This window comes from Vicia villosa, linkage group LG6, assembly GCF_029867415.1.
Source record: "Vicia villosa cultivar HV-30 ecotype Madison, WI linkage group LG6, Vvil1.0, whole genome shotgun sequence".
NCBI classification, from domain to species: Eukaryota; Viridiplantae; Streptophyta; class Magnoliopsida; order Fabales; family Fabaceae; genus Vicia; species Vicia villosa.
Genome location: NC_081185.1, coordinates 162,992,633 through 162,994,024, shown reverse-complemented (window position 1 = coordinate 162,994,024; position 1,392 = coordinate 162,992,633). Strand labels below are relative to the sequence as shown.

At 28.5% G+C, this 1,392-nt stretch overlaps 1 protein-coding gene across 1 annotated transcript; it reads left to right on the top strand.

Moving 5' to 3' along the window:
* Positions 1-845: 845 nt before the first annotated feature.
* Positions 846-1,139, top strand: LOC131615212 (protein GL2-INTERACTING REPRESSOR 1-like). Its single transcript, XM_058886690.1, has one exon. It carries the CDS (start codon positions 846-848, stop codon positions 1,137-1,139), a length of 294 nt encoding a protein of 97 aa, XP_058742673.1.
* Positions 1,140-1,392: the final 253 nt, after the last annotated feature.

Genomic DNA, 1,392 nt, shown 5'->3' with positions numbered 1-1,392 from the left:
AAAAATTAAAGACAATTTTGTAAAAAAAATATAGCTTTTCTTTTTTTATATAATAATGATTGTATTTCTTAATACGTATAAAAATATAAAAAAAAATATAATAAAAAAATGATATTTAAGTATATTTGTCATGTTTTTATTAGAAAATAGTAAGAACCAGACCTAAAGAACTGTATCTAAAAGTTATTTCTATTTTAAAATTAACTTTAAAATCAATTAATCTAGATGACCAATCTTATTTGTCCATTAGTGCATGATTTAGATGTGAATTTAAATAAAATCATAGAATTAAAATTAAAATTAAAAAAGTTTTATTTATTTTTTCCCTAAACACCGACTCATTTAAAAAATACAAAAAAAAATACTTGTTAAGCAATGAATGAAGAAAGGGCCTGTTGTGCAGTTAGTGTAATTGCATTATTTACTCCAAATTTCCAATTGTTGCATACTTGTTGCTATTTTTCCAAACAATTAATACATTTCTTGGCCTCAATTTACACTCTTTTTTCTACTCATTTCTCTCTCTTCTTTCTCTCTCTACACCTTACACCCTCCTCAATTTAATTAACCTTTAATTCACCCTTCACTTTCTCTGTATATAAATTCTCCTTCAACCTCCTTCCATCCTCACATCAAAACCATAACACATCACTCTTATAATCTTATTATCATCATTATTATTATTTTCTCTCTTCCTTCTTCCACCTCTTCTTGTAAGTTATCAATTAATTTTTCTTCTTCTTATTCCTATTCCTTTTTCTTAATCTTCTTCTAATCTCTTCTCTTATGATTTAATTTATATATTATGTGATTATTTTTATGCAGAAAACAAAGAAATTCAAAGGATGAGTCGAAGAAACGGAAGTGGACCAAAGCTTGATTTGAAGCTGAACCTATCACCACCAAGAGTTGAACGAAGAAGAATGGAATCATCACCAACACGATCAGCTTCGGTGTCGCCGCCGAGTTCTTGTGTTTCATCTGAGAATGGACCGAACAGCCCCGAAGCAACCTCGATGTTACTCGTTGGTTGTCCTCGCTGTCTCATGTATGTGATGCTCTCCGAGAATGATCCAAAGTGTCCCAAATGTGAAAGCACCGTTTTGCTTGATTTTCTCAACAACAATAAGAAGAATTAGAAGAAAACAGAGTTTAGAAACAAAAACTGAAACAGAGTACTGTGTTTCAAATCTGTTTTTTTTCTTCTCAGAACTAGGAATATTATGTTATAATATTATATTAATATTATAATTATTAGTAGTATTAGAAGTAGTATCTTAGGAATATGTTATTTTATTTATAATTTACTATTTTAATGTTGTTATCTTTTTTATGAGTAGTGCTATGTGCGCTCCATTTTTACCATCTTTCAATATAAAAAAATTGCAACAA

Bases quoted from the DNA above. Each gene is read 5' to 3' on its own strand.
- LOC131615212 (XM_058886690.1), top strand. From the start codon at position 846: ATGAGTCGAAGAAACGGAAGTGGACCAAAGCTTGATTTGAAGCTGAAC.